Source organism: Coturnix japonica, chromosome 24 (genome assembly GCF_054131305.1).
Source record: "Coturnix japonica strain WE chromosome 24, WE-NBRP24, whole genome shotgun sequence".
NCBI lineage: Eukaryota > Metazoa > Chordata > Aves > Galliformes > Phasianidae > Coturnix > Coturnix japonica.
Window position 1 is genome coordinate 7,380,862 of NC_140686.1, and position 20,215 is coordinate 7,401,076.

The following is a 20,215-nucleotide window of genomic DNA, read 5'->3' on the forward strand; positions in this document are numbered from 1 at the left end:
GTGCCCGGGAACGCGGCACCCCGAGAGCTCCCGGAGCTCCGGGTTCCGCAGCTGCTGCTGCCCGTGGTGCTGATGTCGCTGCTCGAGGAGCCCCAGAAAGGCCGGCAGCGTCACCGGGACAGGCGACTGGGAACGTGCAGCAACAGGCTTTGACTTGTGCTTTTTGACCTCTGTTCCGATAGTGAGACGGGGACACTCCTATATATACTATATATATGTATGTGCGTGTATATATGCTTATAAGGCTTTTCTTCCAGTCATGTAGAGAATTAATGGAAATCAAAGACTACTGGTCCAGCGCTCATCCCTCAGAAACCCCTTTATAGATTCCTGTCCCCAGCTGTACTCTGAGTAGCAGTCGCAACAGTTAGAGCCCAGCAGATCATCTAGTTTTCCACCTACATTATTATGCATTAACCCCTCACCTATTTGATTGTGAGGGGACTATATAACAGGCAGTGAATTTGGTCATGCCAAAATCTAGGCATATAACATTCACCATCCTTGATATTTTCACTGTCTCCTGAGCGCTGTACAGGATGCACTGATGTTGCCCAGACATTATTTGCCCTCTGCACAAACGCACTGACTGCTGCGGGAAAGGATCCTACACTACTCTGCACTACAGAAACAGGACAGAGCAGGCCTCTTTCACAGCTCTGATGCCAACTGGATTTGCCTGTTCATGTCTCTGTTAGAACTTTTTTTAGCCTTCATAATACTCTGATCTCTGGGGCAGAAAAGAAAGAGGCAAAAGAGGCCAGCAGGATTGTCCTGGGAGCAGTTTGAGGTGGAATAACGTCACACCCAGGAGCTGTGCCACTTGCCAGAATGCCTCCAAGTAGTGGAGTTCAGCATGACACCATTTTCCTTTGCAGGACTCTTCCAGCACAAGAGCTGAGTCTTTGGTCCAAATGGATTTGTATTGACCAGAAATACTTGAGTCTCCCTTCTAGCCACTCCTAAGTTGCCTTCAGCAAGGACTGAACATAGCATAAAGCCAGAAATGAAATGTTTTGAACTGAAGTGGAGCTTCTCGGAAAATATTATTGCTATCTTTTTTCTCAGTGATCTCTGTAAGAATGCCTCAAAGCCAGCCTGAAGTGACCTCCTTTCCCCTCTACACTTCTTGGCTAAACTGCAATGCTCTTGATTCCGGTATCATTTGTAACAGCTTGTTTCTCATCTCTTTCAAGAAATCTGGGAACCTTTCTGGCAGGGCAAAGCTGCAGTGCTCTGAGCACAACAGTGCTCCAGATGAGCTGCCAGCACAATTTGCAGATGTGCAGGGATGACTCAGTGAGAGGGGTCCAAAGAGGTAATGCAATTTATCCAGAGGAAAACATGATGAGAAAGAGAATTGAATCCCAGCAATCCAGCTCACGTGCCACAGCATCCAATCACATAAACCCACTGGAACAAGATGGGATGGAGAAAAAGAGGAATACACGTCAAATGCATATGCAGGGTAGCCCCAGACAGCATCACTTGACTGAGCTGGATCCATGAGTCCTCTGCTATCACTGATTCGGTCCTGATCCACAAACACTGAGGTCTCTCAATCTGAGCACTCAGAAGAAACCTCCATGAGGGAATGGGTGTGGCATAATCCAGGAAATGAACAAGCAGCGTTAAGGGAAGGAGCCACACAGCTCATGCCATTGGCTCTTTTCCATTCATCATGAGCTCCTTAGAAAATTGTCACTTCCATGTAGGCAATGCCCGGGCCTGGGGCAGTGCAGGGTCTTGTTTGTGGACGGCACTTCAAAGAAACCTTCATTAGAGAATGAGCACATCATAAATCTGGAAATGAAAAGGTAGCACTGAAGGAAATAAAAAACCAGCCCATATAATGAGAAGGGATATCTTACATTCAAAGTTAGTTATTCAGAAATTTATGGTCTGTATCAACCATACCTCTGGACCTGCAGCAATGAAGGACCAATATAAAAGGCAGCCCAGTTCCCAACTCTGCCATCCACTTCTCTTGCCTTCTCCTCACTAGGAACTAGGTAAGTGTGAAGCCTTCTCTCCTCCTCTTGTCTCAACAAAATGTTATCAGACAGTTGAGTTCTGTGCTATGGGAGACCATGGAGGAGATGACGTCTGCTTGGAGAATGCTTGGGACACTGTATAGGTTGGACAGTCCATTATCAGGACTTGACATAATGAAGCCGTCTGACTTTCTCAGCCTTTAACTCCATCCTTAGTAGTTGCCTTGGCTCCTTTGTGGGAGACTACCCAGGCTGTTCCTCACGTGCCCTCATGCTCTACTTACTTCTCTTCCTTTCCCCTAGGTGTACCTCCAGCCCTGAGACATGTCCTGCTACACCCTGCGTCAGCCATGCCGGCCCTGTGGCCCAACCCCTCTGGCCAGCAGCTGCAATGAGCCCTGTGTCAGGCAGTGCCAGAGTTCCAATGTTGTTGTCGAGCCCTCTCCTGTGGTGGTGACCCTGCCTGGACCCATCCTCAGCTCCTTCCCACAGAACACCGTTGTGGGATCCTCCACCTCTGCTGCTGTTGGCAGCATTCTCAGCTCTGAGGGTGTTCCCATCACCTCAGGTGGCTTTGACTTGTCTGGCTTTGGCAGCCGCTACTGTGGCAGAAGGTGCCTGCCCTGATAAAGCCACTGGCCATGATCCTGGAGAAATTTGCCCATAAACCACAAACACGGTGCTTGATCAAGAAGGAATCTTCAAGCCACTGCTTTCAGAATACCAGAACAATCTCAGCTACCTAGGGAACTGCAGGCAGGAAAGGGCAGTGCTGGGCTTTCTGAAAACATGGCTCATGTCTCATTTTGCCTGTACCTAACCCTTTAACTCCGTTTTCTTTTCCATATATTTTTTTTACCTTCCTCTTCTGCTCCTATGCGGCTCCTAAGGACCATCCCTTCCCTCCCTAAAAGGCATGCATTAGCCTTGCAAGAGCTTAATCATGGGAATGAGTGAATCCTGCACTGTGAAGTCCCTGCCCAGTGTGATCTCATTTTCCTCTAAATATATTCATTAAAGATTTCTGCATCTCATTTGAGCTTTTGATTTTTCTTCCAACCACTGTGTGGGAGGCCATGGGTACAAGCCACTCTGCTGTCTCATAGAAACTGGGTTCCTCCTGCTATCATCAGTGTGGCACCAGGGAGGAAAGAGAGGATAGCAGATGTAGTAGAATTGTTAGGACATCTTAGTGGTGTACAACAGAGCTTGTATTGTCATTTATGCCATCTTGATCACCTAGGTGAGCATAGTTGTGCATGACTCATATTGGCCTTAATGAATCACTGCCGCGTGTGTGGTGCTCATTTCTCTTGGGAACTCAAGGCATTGCACCCTGGTCAGCATGGTTTGGTGGCCCTGCAGGCAGCGTCCCCTGCAGGCCTGGACAGCACTTTGCCCCTACCACTTCCAAAGCAGTTCATGACCGGCCACAGCCTTGGCTCCTCTCCCTGTGCTACCAATGTGTAATAATACACAGCAGCGTCCGTGTACGGGGGCCGGGTGAGCCACAGGGTGTTGGAGCAGCAGTCTTCCAACGCTGAAGATTCCGCCTTATCTGGAATCTCCTTGGAGCCTTTAAAAGCACTGATGAGGAATGTGGGGCCTTGGCCTGGGAACTGACTGTACCACTGGATGTAATAGGCCAGTATGTTGGTGTGTGAGCAGGTGCTGTTGATGCCAGTGCCCTGGCTAGTCTCTGCCAATGACTCCTGATGCACCTGGGCAGCTTTTCTGTGTGCTCCTAACAGCCTTCTGCAGACCTCCTGCCTGTGCCATACTTTTGCCACATGAGTTCAAGGGCTTCCACAGGGCAGCATTGCTAACAGCTACAGAAGGCCACACAATGGAGCACCCAGTCCCTCTGAAATCAACACTCCAATGGGTTCAGGAAGGCCCAGGATAGCTATTCATGCCCAACAAGATTGATGCACTCAAAAAGAGTCTCTCACATCCAGACAACTCTTTGTGGGACCCTGGCATAATGCAGAGATGTGACTTTCTTTCTCAGCCTTCTCCTCCATCCTTAGTAGTTGCCCTGGCTCCTTTGTGAGATGCTACCCAGGCTGTTCCTCACATGCCCTCATGCTCTACTTTTTTCTATCTCTCTCTCCTAGGTGTACCGCCAGCTCCAAGACATGTCCTGTTATACCCAGTGTGTGCCATGCCGGCCCAGCGGCTCGACCCCTCTGGCCAGTGTGCTATGAAGCTCTGTAAAAATTCATTTCATCTGTTAAAAATTCATTAAATATTTCTGCATCTCATTTGAGCTTTTGATGTTATTTTCACATTAAACTGCCTCCAGAATTGTCATGGAGTATGGCTTGGCTCTTCATGTGTATTAGATGAGTATTATATTCACCCTTCTCCATCCCCAGAAGAACAGGAGGTTGTGACAGACTGTAGAGGCTGTTGTCTTGGCACTGTCGCTTTCACCTGAAGAAGATAATGATGCCACTAGAGACCTGTGGCAGAACAAGAGACTACTGGCCTTTTCCTAGCTATGTTTCTGCCCACAGCTATCTCCAAAACTTGAGTTAAGTGAGAACACAACCTCACCTCCTGTTACAGAACAGAAACTGTGGTGTCAAAGGCCATGAAAAGAGGCCACTTTGCTGGGTCATAGAAACAGGGCTCCTCTTGCTGTCACACATGCCACACAGGGGAAGTAGGAGCAGATGGAAGACGTTCTTTTTCCACCCTTCATCTCCTATTGTTTATGAGCCTCCTCAGAACCAACTGGTTCCTTTCAAAAACGTCGGCACAAGCCTTGTGTGAGCTCAGAATTGCAATTGGCTGAAACCTGCACCATGGAGCCTCTGTTCAGTGTGACATTTTTTTCCTCTATAAACATTCACTAAAGATTTCTGCATCTTCTTTGAGATTTTGATTATTCTTTCCACCTTGAATGGCCTCCATAACTGCCCAGGAGAATCGGCTTTGCTCCTGGTGGCTACGAGATGAATGTTTATGGAGACCCTTCTCCTTTGCCAGAAGAATGGGAGGTTGTGACACATTGCAGACTGCAGAGGTTGCTCTCTTGGGCACTGTACCATGAAGCAGAAGGTCTCTCTGACAGGGGTAGAAGAAGGAACTATTGGCCTTTGCCTTGCAATATTTCTGCTCACAGCTAAGCCCAAAGCTTAGCTTCGTGGTGTGTAACAGAATTGTCATTTATGCCTTCTTGCTCACCTCAGACATAGATGTGTGTGACTCACATTCAGTCAATCGCTGCAATGGGTGTACTACTTTTCTCTCGAGAACACAGGGTCAGAATGGAGTTTGTTGGCCCTGCAGGCAGCGCCCCCTGCGGGTCCCGACGGCACTGTACTCCCGGGACGACCAAAGCGGTTCGTGTCCGGCCGCAGCCCCGGCTCCTCTTCCCGTGTGCCTACGGCGCAGTAATACACCGCCGCGTCCCCGAGCAGGGGCACGGCGAGCCACAGGGCGCTGGAGCGGCGGTCTGCAGACACCAACAACCGCCCCACCGGGTCCGGCACCTCCTTGGAGCCTTTAAAAACGCTCACAATGAAGACAGGACCTCGGTCCGGGAGCTGACGGTACCAGTGGATGTTTTCGTTGGACTGTATGCTGGGGTGTGAGCAGGTGATGTTGATGCCGGTGTCCTCGCTGGTCTCTACCAAAGGCTCCTGCTGCACCTGGGCTCTGCTCACAGTCACTGCCAAGAAGAAAAGAAGCAGCAAACTCAGAAAATCCATTTTCTCCCTCTGAAATTTCATATCACAGGACAGAGGTGCACGAGCTGGGAAACAAGCCAAAGATTCAGAGGCGTTCGCGGCCGAGGCCCCGGCCCTCGCAGACACAAAGTCCGGCCCCGCCGGCGGCAGCCACGAGCACCCAGGAGCACCCCGCCAGCCGCGCTTGGCACTGCCACAGCCCGCTACTCTGCTGCCCGCGCCGCGATACCGCCGCCTGCCCTGGCTCTCTGCTCCGCCCTCGGCGCCTCCTCCAGGTCGCCGCCCCTAGTTCCGCCCCGCGGCTGCTGGGAACCACCTCGCTGTCATTTGGATGTCCAGCAATGACATCTAAAGACATCTGCTATAAAACAGATCGCTGAAGAAGTTTTGAATGGAGTTGACCAGTAGTTCCTTCTGTTCCCTTCCTCAGTCGAGCTATGACTTCAACTGACATGACCCCAGAGAGATGACAGAGCTGCATCACAATGACATTAGCCAATCAGACACCCTTGGATGGATTGCTCGTCAGCTCCAGGACACAAGTATGTCCAACTTTCATGACTAATTATGAAAATGTAGGAAATAGAAGCATTCATTATGTCAGACATTCACTTCTCATTATTTACTCTGTCTCAAGGTCCAGTGGACATACAATCTCCTTAGCTATCTTTTTGCTGACATGGTGGACACTTTGCTCACTATTCTTCCCTGGCAAGTTTTCATCTCAGGAGGAGCTGTGGTCTTCCTGACTGCATCCCTGCATCCTCTTTGGAAGCTGCATGTCTGTGACTACACATAGAGCCTCTTCCCTGCTTCAGGATACCACCATCATCCAGCCTCAAACATCCTGACTGCCTCTCTATGGCCTGTTTGCAACGGAGTCCACCTGCCTTGCCTTGGCAGCCAAGAGGTCCAAATGAACTTCAGAATGCATTACACATTCAACACCCAATTGGTCAATAAATATTTATTTCCCTACATTAGCTAACCTTGTCATGTCTTGTCAAATACCTGGAATGTATTCGACTGTTCTGCACTGCACAACGAAGGGCGTTCAAGGTGCTTTAAAGGAGCCAGAGGTGATAGTGGGGCTGGTAGGCATGTCCTGTGAGGAGAGCCTGAGGACACGTGGGTTCTGCAGTTTAGAGAACAAAAAGATTAGGGACATCATTGCTATCTACAACTTCCAGAAGACGGAAAGCAGAAAGGGTGGTGCTGGTTATCTGGTGACAGGACATGTGAGGGAATGTCACAAAACAGTAAGAGGAGATGTTCAGGCCAGACAGTAGTGATGCTGCAGATCAGTTGATCATGAAACTCTCAGAGATTCAAATTGGAGGGCTAGAAGCCAGGCCTTATCTATTTTCTGTGCTGGATGCATGGGGGATAAGCTCCACCTATCAGGTGCATTTTGCACAAGATATCCTCAGCATATCTTCATTACTTCTGTAACATATGCAAACATTTTCCTGTAACAGTATATAGATGTTCTATACCTCCCCATAAAATCATTAACGTATGGTTCTGCCTCATCGCACATGTTCAGACTTTTTGTGGTGGTGGTCCCACAGCCCTCTGGATGAAGTCAGTACTCTTCCTCCCTGTCCTCACTGCTTGAACCTTGTCTTCACCAATGCTCAGTTAGCCTTGGTTACACAATCCTTGCTTACACAAAATGAGCTGATTCAAAGCAGAACTTCCCTTGCCTACTTGATACAAGCAGTTCAGTATATCACTGTTATCTGGTTAGTACAAGGGCACAGATTCTTCCTGTTTTCTCAGAAAAATCCAGGGTATTTATCAACGAGCATTAGCAAGCTTAACACTATTGATACAACTGGTATCACTAGGATAAAAATAGTTTAATGTGAAGGTGGTCAAACAATGGAACAGGCTTCCTAAATATGTGGATGATGCCCCATGCCTGTCAGTGTCGACTGACATTTTTATAATGCTTTCATGAATATGCTTTTCCTTGTTGTTAACACTAATGAGATCAGGGAGTTGATCCTGAAGATGCCTTCCAGGTCCTCTTCTCTGCATTAGCTTTGCTAGCAAGAAGACAGATTAGCAGAATCTATTGGGATCCTGAATTGCCCCTGATGTGACAAGAACACTTGTTGCTAAGTGGGCCACACAAGTCACAAAACAACTCACCTGCTCATGCACACGTGTGGAATCATGGAAACCTCTTTGCCCACAGGCATTTGCATAACTCCAGCACACAGGCTCTGTTGTTTCACACCAATACCCTTCTAATTACTCTGCACTGATATCATTTTCCTTTGCTGGATTCTTCCAGTATGTGAACGGAATGTTCTACCCACACTGTTGCCTGGAAATGCTTGGGTTTTTCTTCCTGCCACTCAAAAGATGCCTTCCATGAGCAATGGAATGACATAAGTTGGGATGTGAAAAGTTCAGGAAACCAATACATAGGTCATATCATTAGCTGAGTTGTTTTGCATTCAAGAGGAACTTGTCAGAAAATAATCACTACTTCAAGTTGTGCCTCTGGAAAATGGGGCAGCATGGGTCCATTATAAAAGACAGCCCAGCTCATTGATGCCTCATCCACTTCTCTCAACATCTTCCTCTTGGGAACCAGGTGAGTGTGAAAACCCTTCTTGTTCTCTTTATTCTCCAAACAGAGCTCTGAGCTCAACGGAACTTTCAGATGCTATAAGCTCTGTTCCATGCCTGGCTCCACTTATCATGAGAGAGGGAATTAGGGAGAATGTTTGTCTGGGGAGGATGGTGGGCCTGTAAGGAGGTAACTTGTGGCCTAGGGTCTAGGCAGTGCTTGTATAAATCCCAGAGGCTTTTACTGGGCTGTGTCAGGATGAGACCAAGAATCCCTTGCACATTCCTGAACTGTCTTCATATCCCAGCACTGCAGGCACTTTGATTCCTTCATAGCGTGATGATAGGCTGCTCCTCATGTGTCCTCATGTTCTGTTTTCGCCCTGCCCCCTCTGCCAGGTGTACCTCCATCCCTGAGACATGTCCTGCTGCAACCAGTGCCAGCCATGCAGGCCCTGTGGCCCGACTCCTCTGGCCAGCAGCTGCAATGAGCCCTGTGTCAGGCAGTGCCAGAACTCCACCATTGTCATCCAGCCCTCTCCCGTGGTGGTGACCCTGCCTGGACCCATCCTCAGCTCCTTCCCACAGAACACCGCCGTGGGATCCTCCACCTCTGCTGCTGTTGGCAGCATCCTCAGCTCTGAGGGTGTGCCCATCACCTCTGGGGGCCTTGACCTCTCCTGCATTTCCAACCGCTACTGTGGCAGAAGGTGCAATCCCTGCTAAAGGTGGTGCAGGCAAGGACCCCCAGGAATTCTGAACATGGCAATGGACAGAGAAAGAAATGTGTTGCTGTTTTTGCTCTGCAAGTCAGACATGTGGTGGCAGCATTTTGGCTCTCTGTCAACATGGAGAAAGTCTACTGATACTTGTTCTTACTCACTCTTTCTATCTAATATCATTGCTGTCCTTTTACTTTTAGAGACCTCTGTTGTTACCCCCTAAAATGAGCCCTGAGTGACCTGCTCATCTCCCAAAACTCTGGGCTGGGAGATACAGCTCATTGGCAATGCGGACGTATGAAATGGGGTCGGATTCTTGTCTGCTCCTGCTGTTCACTGCCCACAGGGCCTCTTCTTGGAGTGACAATATTTCTGTCCTTAGACTCATTAAACAATTTCTGCATCCCTCAGTGTTTCCTTCTGTGTTGGTGTGGACTTTTTCCCTCCACATCTGCAGAGATGGCCAAGGGAGAAAGTGATGCCTTTGGTGATAGCAAGCTTGGAAGACTCCATCACTCCTCAGGTTATTGGAGGTCATGGCACACTGCAGACATTCATTTTTCAAGCACACTCTCTTGAAGGAGAGGAAGACATTGCTAGATGTTACTCCACAAACAATTACCATCAGTCACTCACTGACTTCTGGTGTTTCTCCTTACACAGATCTCCTTGACCCTTGAGCATGTCAAATGAATGGAAATCCTGACAGATGACATCTTCATGAGAGGACCTTTGTGCACGGGGAAGGTCCAGAGAAGGCAGAAGTCCCACAGACTCTGGGGAAATCTGTTGCTCTGTGTTTGGGAGGGGCAGTGCTGGTGTTCCCACAAAACCATCCAGAACTTGGAAGGCAGTGTTTTCATGGGTATTGGCCTATGTCTCTATTGTACATTCACATGACTTGGACTAGCTCGTCACTGAGAGTACACCTTCCCTGACTGTGGGAGTAGTACATCTGAGTGTGGGAAGTACACCTTCCATTCTCCTCCAGGCATTCATTCAGACATTCTTCATGACCCTTCCTGGAAGTGACTTACTAATTGTAGTCTCTCTAGTATACTGTTTTCCTTGTTCCTGACTTTTTCTCTTCTGTCTCATACCCGGCCTAGAAGTCATGTGACCTCTCAATCCTAACACTCAGATAAAACTTCTGTGACAAACAGATGGGTGTGATAAAATCCGGAAAATGAAAGGGCAGTGTACGTGGAAACAGCCACACAGCCTGTATGATTAGCTGGGATGTCTTCCATTCATTACAAACACTACAGAAAATGGTCACTCCTATGGATGCTCACCCCAGGCTAAGGGCAGTGCAGGACCAATGTATTAACAAAAGAAGGGTCTAGTCTGGATGAAGACAAGAAACCCTCTCACCTCTCTGAGACACGTCCTGCAATGTCCATGTCCTGCCATGTCCATCTTACTGTACAAACTCACCAGCCAACAGCTGCAAGTATATACTGTCATCATTAAATCCCTTCCTATGACAGTGGCCCTGCTTGGCCTCACCCTCATCTCTTATCTGCCAAACATCATTGTGGGATCCTCCACATCTGCTGTGATTGACAGCATCCTCAACAGTGACGGAGTCTCCATCACCTCTGTGTTATTTGATCTCTACTCTATTTCCAGACACGACTATGGCAGAAAGTGCATGTCGTGCAGAATACTAAGGTCCTTATCTGCTACACTTTTCTCTCTTTTCCTTGTATTCCCTTCACAGTGCGTAATTCCCCATAGCCAACCCAGATTATATTGTGCTCACTCTCACTATATGGGACCAACAGAAAGCTGTCCAATCAGATGTGAACCATGGGTGATAGGCAAAGTTTTTTGGCAACACATGGAAGACACAAGTTGCTAGTAATGAATGGCAGCCCTGGACTGCATATGGTAAGGTGAGGACTTATGGGACTCTTTCATCATGTGGAAAGCATTCATGTGGAAGAATTACTACTGGAAAAACATGCCTCATCTCCTGTGCCCCTCCCAACTCTGAGATTTCCACATAGAGCTTAGGGAAAGAAGCTCTTACTGAAGCAGTGTAACAGCAACATTGCTTTCTCCAGGAAGGGTCACATCTGGTGATGTTCACCCTGCTGGGAAATTGGGCAAATGTCCATGAACCAAGAAGCAGTCTGCATGGGACTGCAAAGCTCAGGTGACTTTCAGACCTGCTGCTTAAAGCCTACAGTGCACAGCAGACAAATCACAATGCAGCATGTGTTGTCTGCACAGCCCACGGAAAAACTCCTGTGCCCCAGGAGTGTAAAGGAAGAGGATGTCCAGGTCAGGACCTCTTCCATCACTTTTCATTCCTCTCAAGAAACAGACATCAGTGCCTTCTGGAAGAGGATGTTGACCTGCAGATCTCTGTGTGCACAGGGGAAGCAGCGCTGCCAGGGGAGAACTGAGGCCCCTTTCCCCAGAGCTCCACCTTGCACAGACACGGCCCCTCCCTCCCCGGGGTTGTTGCACGGCCAACGAACCTCCCTGCACCAGGGTGTCCTGCACAGCACAGAGGTACAAGGCGCTGTCAGAGAGCTCGACTTCTGACAGCTGCAGGAGGCTGTATTTCCTGGTGGTGTTCAGCCATGTGGAGAAATGGCCGTTGTGCTTGGGGCCTGCTGCTGTGTGATATGTGACCAGTTGTGGGCCTGGCCTTTCTTCTGCTGGTACCAAAACAAGCCATAAATACTGGAGGTTTGGTATGTGCAGGAGGTCTGGAAGATGTTTCCCTCCTCCACTGTGACTTGTCCTTCTTGCTGGGTGACAATGGTCTGCCCCATGGCATCTGGAAGAAGAAAGTGAAGGTGAACAGGGAAGGCTCCAGTACGCCAAAAATGATTGGGTACAAAATAATGGGAGAGAAGGCAGAAAGTTGTTGAGGCCTAGACATAGCAAGGTGGTTTTGCAAGACCTCTGATGTTGTAGGCCAAAGCAGATGCTGTGCTGTTTCCCTGCTGAGGGCAACAGGGAACAGCCTGTCCTGGCTCTGCAGGTTGAAGGATCCATGGGGCTACTGGGAAAAGACACATCCTGCTTCTTTATCCCTGTCATCCTGGAGCACTCTTATGTCCCTCAGTATACTCTAAGCTGAGCTGGGGGGTGACAAATGTCATCTCTGCCTGATCTGATATCCAGGAGAATACCGGAAGCCATGGACAATGTGCACCAGCCTGCATCCCCTTAATGCTGATGGGATGAGATTTTTAATGTCACTCTTGTGACTTTGACAGGATTTGCTTCTATTTGTAGGAAAAGCTGAAATGTGGGCATGCAGAGATAGCTGTAATCTCCGGTGGTTGCAGCAGATATGCCAGAAAAGAAAGGCAGAGATAGTGTGAAAAAAAAGCAGAGAAAAGCAGAAGAGGTCCTGAAGTCTCTCTTATGTATCCCCTCATCATTTCCAACAGCAGCAGAATCTTGAGAGGACTGGTTCAAAACCATGTTTGTCTACCATTGTTTGCCCAAGGCTTATTTTTACTCAGGAGCTGTTTGCCACAAAGACCCGGTGAGGCTGGTGAGCACTTCCTGAAGAGAAGATGGATGCCTTGATTAAAAGCCAGCACTTACCCAGCAGTTGTCCCAGGAAGGCAGTGAGGACGAGATAGCTGCGGTGCATGCTGATACCGACCCTTCTGTTTGCTGAGTAAGAAGGAGGCAGAAAACCACCTCGCAGCCTAAGATGTCACAGCTGCCGGAAATGACTCTGCTGACTCCACAGGCAGGGTGCACGCTGCCATTAGCAACACCCACAGGTAACACCACCATTTCTCTTATAAGCCTTAAGCATGGAGCCAAGTGCTCTTCCTGCTCTCTGGCAAATGAAGACTGCAGTTCCAAGGTGGAAGCACACACCTTCACCCACTGGCTTGACAAGCACTCCCATAGTCACACAGCTCATCAGTGTTAACACAGGCCCCTGCCAGGAGCCAGCATGTGGCTCTCAACCATTTTTTAGGATAGGCCAGCCTGCTGATCACTGGCCAACAAATGCATGCAGTCCCCCACTCCTCTCACACACTTCCCCACACTCGTGCTGGTCCCGCAGATATTACCATGGGATCTCAGCCTGCTGAACCTCCACTCCCAGGCTTTGTGTTTCCTTACCCACCTCTGTCCCATTTTCCTCACAGTTTAATCCTGATGTGCTATGGATGTGGTTTTGGCCATTGGCAGCCAGTCTCTACATCTGCTGTCCTTGACCTTGGTGCACTCCCATATGAGAAAGAGAGTACATTTCAATGTTACACAAGTAAGTCAGGACTTACGAAGAGACCTGTGCTGTGCTGGTCAGGCATAGGTCTTATCCCAGCAGGTGTACTGACTGGAAATCTGTGTCCTCCCTCCTCTGAAGTGCATCCTGGTCATTTTCTCACTGCCGCATTTCCCACAACTTTGACCCATTATGTATGCATTGCCTTAAAATTTGTCAGAGATTACACAGATGGCTCCAGTGCATCCTTATTATTTGTTTTCATCTTCTAACTTGTTGCTCACAAAGTTTTATGTCACTCACTTCAAATCTAACAGCTTTAGTTCCCTAATGGCCAAAGAATTATGGTCTGAAGAGTTCTGGTTCCCTTCCTTGTCTCCCTTTTTGCTTACAGTTTGGGGTCAGTCTGTGCTTTGCTTATCAGACTCCATTTTACTTGTAATTCCCTTTGACCTGAGAAGGGACTTGATCCACAGCCAGCATGAGGCAGTAGCCCTCACAGTCAACACACCTTACAGAGGCCTCTGCTGAAAATACACCTCACCTCCAGAGGCCCTCAATCCTGTCACACTATCTCATAGTCTGAAAACAGAGACACTGTGGGGACCACCTGTGTTTGTGCGGTGTTTGTGACCTCGACATGCCGCGCTCATGAAGGTGTGCAGCTGGAATGCCTTACTCCGGAGGATGCCGAGCAGTGCGAGGGACATTCTCCAGGTCTGCACTGTAAGCTCGGGAGGCCCCAGCCGGAGGTGACGCATCGCCCCCTGCGGGCCAGGAAACCACGGTGCCCCGCCACGCCCAAAGCGGTTCGTGTCCGGCCGCAGTCCCGGCTCCTCTCCCCGTGTGCCTACGGCGCAGTAATACACCGCCGCGTCCCCGAGCCGGGGCCGGGCGAGCCACAGGGCGCTGGAGCGGCGGTCTGCCGACAGCGACACCCGCCCCTCAGGGTCCGGAACCTCCTTGGAGCCTTTAAAAACGCTCACAATGAATGCAGGCTCTCTGTCCGGGAGCTGACGGTACCAGTGAATGTTGTCGTTGATCTGTATGTCGGGGTGTGAGCAGGTGATGTTGATGCCGGTGCCCTCGCTGGTCTCTGCAGACGGCTCCTGCTGCACCTGGGCTCTGCTCACAGTCACTGCTGAGAAGAAAAGCAGCAGCAAACTCAGAAGATCCATTTTCTCCCGCTGAAATTTCATGCAGGCTGAGAGAGCTGCACGAGCTCGGAGAGAAGCCGAAGGGCAAGATGAGAGCACAGCCCCATCCCCCTGTAGCCCCCGCAGTGCGACCCCGCCGGCGGCAGCTCAGCGCACCCAGGAGCACCACGGCCAGAACCGCCAGCCCTGTTGCCCGCCACAACCTCATCCCGTTGTTCCGCAGCCCGCGCAGCGCTGCTTCCGCCAGCCCCGGCTCTGCTCCTCCCTCGGCGCCTCCTCCCCTCCGCCGCCGCCAGCTCCGCCCCGGGGTGGCGCCCTGCTCCATTGTCACTCGGGGTTGCCCCGGGCTGCGAGTGCTCGGTAACTGCTCGGGAAGTGCTGTTCGGGCTCTGCGTGTCCCATAGCGTAGCCCAGGTGCGGACGCGTAAGAGGAGAGCTGAGGGACTGCTGTGAAAGCTTCTTCGGAGCAGAAGAAACCAGTCGCCCGTCTACAGAGTCCCCCACGACCTGGGCAGGCGAGAGGGGAGAGCGATGCGGCCGACCCCTGGTGCCTCGCTTGTACCCGGTGCTGCCGCAACTCCGGAATCCCGGCAGCGGAAACGGGTCTTGTGCTGCTGCCCGGGAACGCGGCACCGCGAGAGCTCCACGAGCTCCGAGTCCCGCAGTCTGCTGCTGCCCGTGGTGCTGATGTCGCTGCTCGAGGAGTCCCAGAAAGGCCGGCTGCGGAACCGGGTAGGGCGTCTGGGAATGCGGAGCAACAGGATTTGAATGCTTAGGAGTCTGAGAGGGAGCCTGGAGTCACGGTTACAGATTCCCTGACAGGATCAGCGGGATCCAAAGCAAAGTTTATGGGGATAGGAAAGGTGCCTGCCACATCTGGTTGGGGTTCAAGGCCTGCACTTGTTCCATTAGAATCGTGAACCCGTCTTCTTGTAGCAGCACACAGCACATGGCGGGGACATCTTCAGCCCCAGTCTGACTCCACCATTTGGCACCAAGCCACTCATGCCACTCTCCCCAGTAACTGGTAATTTGTCCATCCAGTGTGCACAAGACTGAGTGAGATGGTGCAGAGCTAAGAAATGATTCATAAGAGGACAGAACAATCTGTGGGGATCAAACACGTGGCTCAAGCAGATCTCAGGGGCCCCTTCCGCACACCACTCTATCCCTCCCCAGGTGTTCATCCCGTTCTCTGTATGTCCCTTCCATGAAAAGCAGAGCATTTCTCCTGATGATAAAGAAATTCTCCAGTTTGGGGAACAATGGTAAACCAGATCTCCATGAAGATGAACTTGCTAAGGATGTTATAGACTGGAATCCTCAGGTATCTTTCACTTCCCACACTGACAAAGGAGATGCTGTTCCTATCAAGATTATGAGATGCACGGGAAAGATAATGACACACAGGACCATGTGTCACCTGGTTGGTCTCTTTAAGCCCAGAAAAAACAATTTGGTCACTGACCTCCTGCTCGCCTTTGTCATGGCTCTACATTTTCTGGTTCACTGTTCTTTTCTTGAAGCTATTTCCCTCAGACACAGTCTCATCATATTTCACCTACTGGTCTCTCTACGTATTCCCTTCCCTACCATTTTCAGCCTTCTCTGACAAACAGCCCTCTGAAAATAAAGGCTACATCAATGCACTCACAAAAGCACAGGGAAAAGAATGATCAAGCACACTCTGGGTACGTGTGCTCTCATCACTCAAGCTAATGCACACACATGGCTGGAGATGCATTGGTTGAGGCCATGGGGAGCTGACTGAGGAGACACTGGGGACCAATCTGGCAGGGCAAGGCTGCAGTGCTCTGAGCAGGATAGGGCTTCAGATGAGCTGCCAGCACAATTTACAGATGTGCAGCGATGGCCCAGTGAGAGGAGCCCAAGGAGGTCATGCAATTTCACCACAATGCAGTGCGATGAAGAAGAGAACTGAAACCCAGCAGTCCAGCCCACCTGCCTTGGAATCCAAACACATGGGATCACTGGAGTATGCTGGGATGGAGGAAAAGAGGAAGTCATGGCACATGTGCATGCAGGGTAATCCCAGACTGCATAGTTTGCCTAAGATGGATCCCCCGCAGCACTTTGAGTTGAGTCCTCTGCCATCACTGACTCAGTCCTGTCCCACAGACAGTAAGGCCTCTCTATGCTGGTACTCAGAAGAAGCCTCCATGATGGAATGGGTGTGGCATGATCCAAGAAATGAACAAGCAGTATTCAAGGAAGCAGTCATACAACTCTTGACATTGTCTGTTTTCCATTCATCACAAGCACATTAGAAACTTTCATGTCCATGAAGACTATGCCTGGGCCTGGGGAAGTGCAGTGTCTACATTAAAGACAGCTTGATTCCTTCACCCTCCAATCAACATCTCTCACCTCTTTCTTCCTAGTAACCACATGAGTCTGAAGCCCTTCTCCCACTTCCTTTTCTGGTATGTTTGTGTTGGGCTTGTCTAATGTGGATTTTTCAGTAAGAGTGGCAGATGACTTGTTGCATCTGGCCAGCATTTTCACATCACATCTGGATAAAGTGAAGACAATCTTTTATCCATTTGTTAATTATTATGCAGCCATAAGCATCTTCCTACAAATGAAATTCTGATAGACCAGGCATTGTTTAGCTTGGTGGAGTCTGAGCTAGGTTTATATCAATACTTATAGTTATCGAAAGGAAAGGTATCAAGAGGATGGGACCAAGATTTTTTCAGTAGTGCTCAGTGTGGTAAGAGGCACAAAGTCACACAAAGGAATATCTTCTTTCATATGAGCGTGAAGGAGCAAAGCACTGAAATAAGCTGCCCATAGAGGTTTGTAATCTCCTTGGGAGATACTGAAAACACATCTGAATGAGATCCTGTTCAGGCTGATCTAGGGAACGTGCTTTACTATGGAAGTTGGACTAGATGATGTTCACGTGTCCCTTCCAACCCCTACATTTCTGTGATATTTTGATTCTACCTGCCAGTTAAAATGGCTCATTGTTGTGTTCCTTGGAGCTTCATGGACTGTTCCTCTTATGTTCCTGTGCTCTGCTTTCTCCTCAGCATCTCTCCCACGTACAGCTTCAGCCCTGATCTATGTACCCCTATGACTAGTGCCCAGCATGCCCAGTACCTGCCATGCTGGACTTCTGGACTCATGCTGCTGGTCAAAAGCTGAAATGATGCAGTGCCTAACTCCACTGTCATAACTGTGACCCCTCCTGTGATAGTGGTCCAGTCTGCCCACATCCACAGCTCCTTCATGCAGAACACTAATGTGAGATCCTCCAAATCTGCTGCTGTTGGCAGCATCCTCAGCAGTGATGGAGTCTGCGTCTCTTTTGGGTACAGTGAACTCTCCTGCACTGCCAGGTGCTATTGCAGCAGATGGAATCCTGTTGTGCTAAACCTCAAATGAAAGTCCATGCCTGGTCCCCCAGGAATTTGTAAGGTTTGCTGAACTGAGGACTGAGATCCCGGCCATGCATGTCAGAAAGATCGAGTGTCCAGTGCTCTCTTCAAAAAACAGGGCAGGAAATACTCTCTGAAGACATTGCTACAGCCTCATTTACTTGTCTCCTACTATCTCATTTCTCTTTCCTTTCTACTATTCTTTAAGACCCGCAGGACACAGGAGACTTCCAGGCATTCTGCTGGCTGCTCTCCCTCTATGGGACAGTCAGATAGGATTTTGATGGAACCTCAGCAATAGATTTTTTCAGCTGCCTGCACTGACAGGGTTCTCTCAAAGTGAGATCAAGTGTCTCTTCCTAGTCCTTACAACTGTCTGCTTCCCAATCTTCACCTCCACATGATCCTTTGTTGTTGTAGTCTTGTGTAGCAAAGGAAGAAAGGTAATTTTTGTTGTCAGGGAATAAGGTGAGGACATGAAGGCGGACTTCCATCCTCTGGAGAGATGGAGAGATGTGGATTTGATAGAAGGTGCACTCAGAGGAGAAGCAATGAATTGGATGGTTGCATTTGAGAGGAAGTGTCTACTCTGGCTTCTCTGATAACATGTCCGGTGTCAACCATGACTCTCTTCTACTCACTTTTAACATCCGTTCTGTTTACAATCCATTTTCCCCAAAGATCTCTTTTAGTTAGCCCTACAACGAGTCTGGTCTGACCTACTTTTGGTTTTTCAAACCCCTCTTCGATGCAAAAAGTACAAACAGTCCTGTGATTCCGAGACAGATTTATCTTCTGAACAAAAAATGGAAAAGAAACAGTCTAGTCTTTTGAGAGCTGTAGTTCATTTTTCTGTTCTGAGACAGGTAATGGAACTATCAAAGATCCATGGAACTCCAGAATTAATAGTTTAACTCCCACTGCACTGGATGACATTATGATGTGGAACAATGATAACAAAAGTCATAGAACCATGACAACCCCACTACACTTTATCAGGCTGACTTCACCTGCCTTCTCCAGACCTGATCACCACTAGAGCTGAGACATCGGTCTCACCCATGAAATTCTGCCCTATAAATGTTTGTGCCTTTAATCACAGAACTTCAAAGAAACCTTCTTTAGAAAATGGGCTCATCATAAATCTGGAAATGAAAAGGTAGCACTGAAGGAAATAAAAAACCAGCCCATATAATGAGAAGGGATAGCTTACATTCAATGTTAGTTAGTCATAAAATTATGGTCTGTATCAACCATACCTCTGGACCTGCAGCAATGAAAGACCAATATAAAAGGCAGCCCAGTTCCCAACTCTGCCATCCACTTCTCTTGCCTTCTCCTCACTAGGAACTAGGTAAGTGTGAAGCCTTCTTTCCTCCTCTTGTCTCAACAAAATGTTATCAGACAGTTGAGTTCTGTGCTATGGGAGACCATGGAGGAGATGACGTCTGCTCAGAGAATGCTTGGGACACAGCTTACATGGCTTTAGATTGATGCACTCAAAAAGAGTCTCTCACATCCAGACAACTCTTTGTGGGACCCTGGCATAATGCAGAAATGTGACTTTCTTTCTCAGCCTTCTCCTCCATCCTTAGTAGTTGCCCTAGCTCCTTTGTGAGATGCTACCCAGGCTGTTTCTCGCATGCTCTCATGCTCTACTTTTTTCTGTCCCTCTCTCCTAGGTGTACCGCCAGTCTCAAGACATGTCCTGCTACACCCAGTGTGTGCCATGTCGGCCCTGTGGCCCAACCCCTCTGGCCAGCAGCTGCAATGAGCCCTGTGTCAGGCAGTGCCAGAACTCCACCATCATCGTTGAGCCCTCTCCCGTGGTGGTGACCCTGCCTGGACCCATCCTCAGCTCCTTTCCACAGAACACTGTTGTGGGATCATCCACCTCTGCTGCTGTTGGCAGCATCCTCAGCTCTGAGGGAGTGCCCATCACCTCTGGGGGCTTTGACTTGTCTGGCTTTGGTAGCCGTTACTGTGGCAGAAGATGCAACCCCTGCTAAAGCTGCTGGCCGTACTGCTGGAGAAACTGAACCATGAACATGGTGCTGTATCAAAAAGGAATCTTCATGCCACTGCTTTCAGAATTCCTGACCCGATTCAGCTACCTTAGGAGAAGCTGAGAGGAAAGTGCAATCCTGGGCTTTCTGAAAACATGGCTCATGTCTCTTTTTCTTTGCCTCTACCTAACCCTTTCAGTCCATTTTCTTTTTTCATATATTCTTCCCTCCTCTTCTGCTCCTATGAAGCTCCTTAGAACCATCCCTTCCCTTCCAAAAAGGCTGTCACTAGCCTTACAAGAGGTCAAACACGGGAATGGGTGCATCCTGCACTCTGAAGTCCCTGCCCAGTGTGATCTCATTTTTCTCTAAATATATTCATTAAAGATTTCTGCATCTCATTTGGGCCTTTGATTTTTCTTTCCAGCTTGT

General features: G+C 49.1%; 1 protein-coding gene, 4 pseudogenes and 1 gene segment (V, D, J or C); 3 read left to right on the plus strand and 3 right to left on the minus strand.

Moving 5' to 3' along the window:
• Positions 1-2,299: 2,299 nt before the first annotated feature.
• LOC146757216 (feather beta keratin-like) lies at positions 2,300-3,021 on the plus strand (annotated as a pseudogene).
• A 469-nt stretch (positions 3,022-3,490) lies between these two features.
• Positions 3,491-6,194, minus strand: LOC146757217 (T cell receptor alpha variable 4 pseudogene; annotated as a pseudogene). Its single transcript, XR_014937118.1, has one exon. The product of XR_014937118.1 is annotated as a T cell receptor alpha variable 4 pseudogene (transcript).
• A 2,191-nt stretch (positions 6,195-8,385) lies between these two features.
• On the plus strand, positions 8,386-9,399 carry LOC146757218 (feather keratin Cos1-1/Cos1-3/Cos2-1 pseudogene; annotated as a pseudogene). Its single transcript, XR_014937119.1, has one exon. The product of XR_014937119.1 is annotated as a feather keratin Cos1-1/Cos1-3/Cos2-1 pseudogene (transcript).
• Positions 9,400-10,978: 1,579 nt separating this feature from the next.
• On the minus strand, positions 10,979-13,357 carry LOC146757219 (uncharacterized; annotated as a pseudogene). Its single transcript, XR_014937128.1, has 2 exons — positions 12,574-13,357; positions 10,979-11,791 (listed from the first exon to the last, which is right to left on the minus strand). The product of XR_014937128.1 is annotated as an uncharacterized LOC146757219 (transcript).
• A 95-nt stretch (positions 13,358-13,452) lies between these two features.
• Positions 13,453-14,568, minus strand: LOC146757220 (T cell receptor alpha variable 26-2-like). The segment is given in 1 exon segment: positions 13,453-14,568. A coding segment is annotated over 1 exon segment (624 nt).
• A 154-nt stretch (positions 14,569-14,722) lies between these two features.
• LOC146757221 (feather keratin Cos1-1/Cos1-3/Cos2-1-like) lies at positions 14,723-20,184 on the plus strand. The gene is made up of 2 exons (XM_085523734.1): positions 14,723-15,105; positions 19,460-20,184. Exons 1-2 carry the CDS (start codon positions 14,905-14,907, stop codon positions 19,784-19,786), a joined length of 528 nt encoding a protein of 175 aa, XP_085379860.1. The 5' UTR covers positions 14,723-14,904; the 3' UTR covers positions 19,787-20,184.
• Positions 20,185-20,215: the final 31 nt, after the last annotated feature.